Below are 3,038 nucleotides of genomic sequence, written 5' to 3'. Positions count from 1 at the left end.
TAGTATATGATGGTTATTTTGATTATTGGCATGTTGTAAACGATGTTGGCATTCCTTAATTAATTTGATTGTTCAAAATTGCGTAAAAGGCTAAAATTGTTCTAAGTTCTAACCTCATAAAGCTGGCAACATTCAAAGGAGTCATTTTCTATTGCCCCATATGCATCTGTATTAAACTTTTACATAAAAAATAACTGACCAATTTGAATAGTATCAAGAAAAACTTAAGAAGAAAATAAAGCCACAAATTGTTTAAGAACTATTAATTTGCATGCCTTTGTTGTGTTTTTCATTCATTTGCACTCATTTAAGATATAATAAATAAAAAAATCACTATAAAAAATATAGAGAATGCACAAAAAAATGGATTTCCTACATTTTTATTCGAGGTACTATAGGTGAAATTGTGAATATTTTTAATGAATATTAAATGTGTAGATAACTTTGTAAACAAAAAAGCAATTATACGTGATTTTTAATGGCTTAAAAAAATTAGTTTATTTGGAACAACATCACTCACCACAAAGCTTTTCACGTTGATTATTCAAAAGCAAAGGAATCAATCAAAACTCTCCAATCCCCCACACCTTTTCTTGCATCTACAACACTAATTCATCATTTTCCTCACACAACCATTTTCTCCTTTTTTCTTCCTCACACCCAATCAACACCTAAAAAGCTAATACACTAACATGTTCATGTTCCCTCTCAAATCAACCTTTCCCTTTGTTTTAAAACTCTCTTCAATTCAACATCATTAGAGTTTAAAGTTCTAACCTCTAATTTTGAACATCTCAAACAATGAAATATCCATTCATACCCAATCTCAACTCTCTAAACAACTTGTTCTTCACACTTACCCAAAACAAAACACACCAACTTCATTAACAAACACATAAAAAGTGATTCATTCATCAATTTCATGGAGATTCACAAAAACACAACCAGAAAAAGGGGAGGTGCAAAAAAGGAATTACAACAAGTAGAGAAAAAACAATCATCAAAACCAATCACAACAACAACAAAAAATCCAAAACTACAATGGAAAAAGATGATGATATTCTTCAACACAACAAAAACCCAAAACCCACCTCAAGAATTTCTATGCCCCATTTCCGGTTCTCTAATGTCCGACCCTGTAATTGTCTCCTCTGGCCATTCCTTCGACCGAACCTCCATCCAAGCCTGTCAAAATCTCAACTTTACCCCTCAACTTTCTGATGGCACCACCCCCAATTTCACAACCCTAATCCCTAATCTAAATCTCAAATCCTCAATTTTCAAATGGACCCAAGCCCAAGCCCAAACCCAAACCCAATTCCAAACCAACCCAAACTTAACCACTACCGAAAATCTCGTACGCAAATTAATTTCAATAAAACATCAACAAAACCAAAACAACGTCGTTTTAGAGAAACACGACAAAGAAAAAACACGACCAATCTCAATCTCAATTACATCACCACGAAAAACCTCGTACTCAAGTTCAAATGAATCCATTGCAACTGCCACGTCATCATCATCAACAACAACGCCACCACTTCAAAGTTTTTCTTACTCTTCACCTTCTTCCTCCGAAATCGAACCTTCCACAACACCAGAAGAAGAAGAAATCGTAACCAAACTAAGAAACTCTCAAAGTTTCATAATTGAAGAAGCTTTAATCTCTCTAAGAAAAATCACGAGAACGAAAGTTGAAACTAGAGTTCAACTTTGCACCAATAGGATACTCTCCTTTCTTCGTACTCTAATTTCGTCCAAAGACGAAATTATAAAAGTCAACGCTCTTGCTTCATTGGTCAATTTATCGCTTGAGAAAGTCAACAAGGTGAAGATCGTACGGTCAGGATTTGTTCCACCGTTGATCGATGTTTTAAAATTTGGATCCTCTGAATCGCGGGAACACGCTTGTTGTGTGTTCTTTAGTTTAGCGCTTGATGATGATAATAAAACTGCGATTGGTGTTTTAGGTGCACTTTCGCCTTTGCTTCACGCGCTTAAATGTGAGAGTGAGAGGACGCGGCATGATTCAGCTTTGGCGCTTTATCATTTGTCTTTAGTGAGGAGTAATAGGGTTAAGATGGTTAAACTTGGGTTTGTTTCGGTTCTTTTTGGAATGGTTAAGTCGGGTCAAATTGACCCGATTTTGTTGATTTTGGGTAATTTAGGTTTTGGGTCGGATGGTCGGGCTGCAATGTTGGATGCGGGTGTTGTGGAGTATTTGGTGGGATTGTTGGGTGGGACCGAGTTGGAATCCGAGTTGACTCGAGAGAGTTGTGTTGGGGTTTTGTATGCACTGAGTTACGGCGGGTTGAGGTTTAAAGCGGTGGCGAAGGAGGTTAGATTGGTGGAAGTGTTGCAAAAGATGGAGAAAATGAAGAGTGAGAGTGGTAATGAGAAAGTTAGGAGGATATTGGAGATGATGGAAGCGAAGGAGGTGGAAGAAGATGAGGTGGATTGGGAGGAGTTGCTCGACTCAGGGTTCACTCGTCGAGTTAGTAGTGGGTTGGATGAGTCAACTGCTAACTCGACCGAGTTATGAATACAGTTGAGATTTTTATTTTAAAATATTTTTTTAATGTAATTATGGTTTTTTATTTATTTTTTGTCTAGTTAATGTTGTTGAAGTCCTATTGGTTGAAAATTGGAACTCATGCTACTTTATTTTATATTTTTGCAATTTTTCCATTGTTATCTTGTTTTGAAGTTGGGTGGAGAATGGAAAAATGGAAATAGTCTTTTTTTAATGAGAAAGTTAGGAGGATATTGGAGATGATGGAAGCGAAGGAGGTGGAAGAAGATGAGGTGGATTGGGAGGAGTTGCTCGACTCAGGGTTCACTCGTCGAGTTAGTAGTGGGTTGGATGAGTCAACTGCTAACTCGACCGAGTTATGAATACAGTTGAGATTTTTATTTTAAAATATTTTTTTAATGTAATTATGGTTTTTTATTTATTTTTTGTCTAGTTAATGTTGTTGAAGTCCTATTGGTTGAAAATTGGAACTCATGCTACTTTATTTTATATTTTTGCAATTTTT

The 3,038-nt window shown here is 36.0% G+C and overlaps 1 protein-coding gene across 1 annotated transcript; it reads left to right on the top strand.

Moving 5' to 3' along the window:
- The first annotated feature begins 536 nt into the window (after nucleotides 1–536).
- Nucleotides 537–2,669, top strand: LOC101496037 (U-box domain-containing protein 40-like). Its single transcript, XM_012712621.3, has one exon. It carries the CDS (start codon nucleotides 923–925, stop codon nucleotides 2,540–2,542), a length of 1,620 nt encoding a protein of 539 aa, XP_012568075.1. The 5' UTR covers nucleotides 537–922; the 3' UTR covers nucleotides 2,543–2,669.
- The last annotated feature ends 369 nt before the right edge of the window (nucleotides 2,670–3,038 follow it).

The sequence above is a fragment of the Cicer arietinum genome, chromosome 2 (assembly GCF_000331145.2).
Source record: "Cicer arietinum cultivar CDC Frontier isolate Library 1 chromosome 2, Cicar.CDCFrontier_v2.0, whole genome shotgun sequence".
Taxonomy (NCBI): domain Eukaryota; kingdom Viridiplantae; phylum Streptophyta; class Magnoliopsida; order Fabales; family Fabaceae; genus Cicer; species Cicer arietinum.
Note: the sequence above shows the minus strand (reverse complement) of the source record. Positions and strands in the feature narration are given on the sequence as shown.

Bases quoted from the DNA above. Each gene is read 5' to 3' on its own strand.
- LOC101496037 (XM_012712621.3), top strand. From the start codon at position 923: ATGGAGATTCACAAAAACACAACCAGAAAAAGGGGAGGTGCAAAAAAG.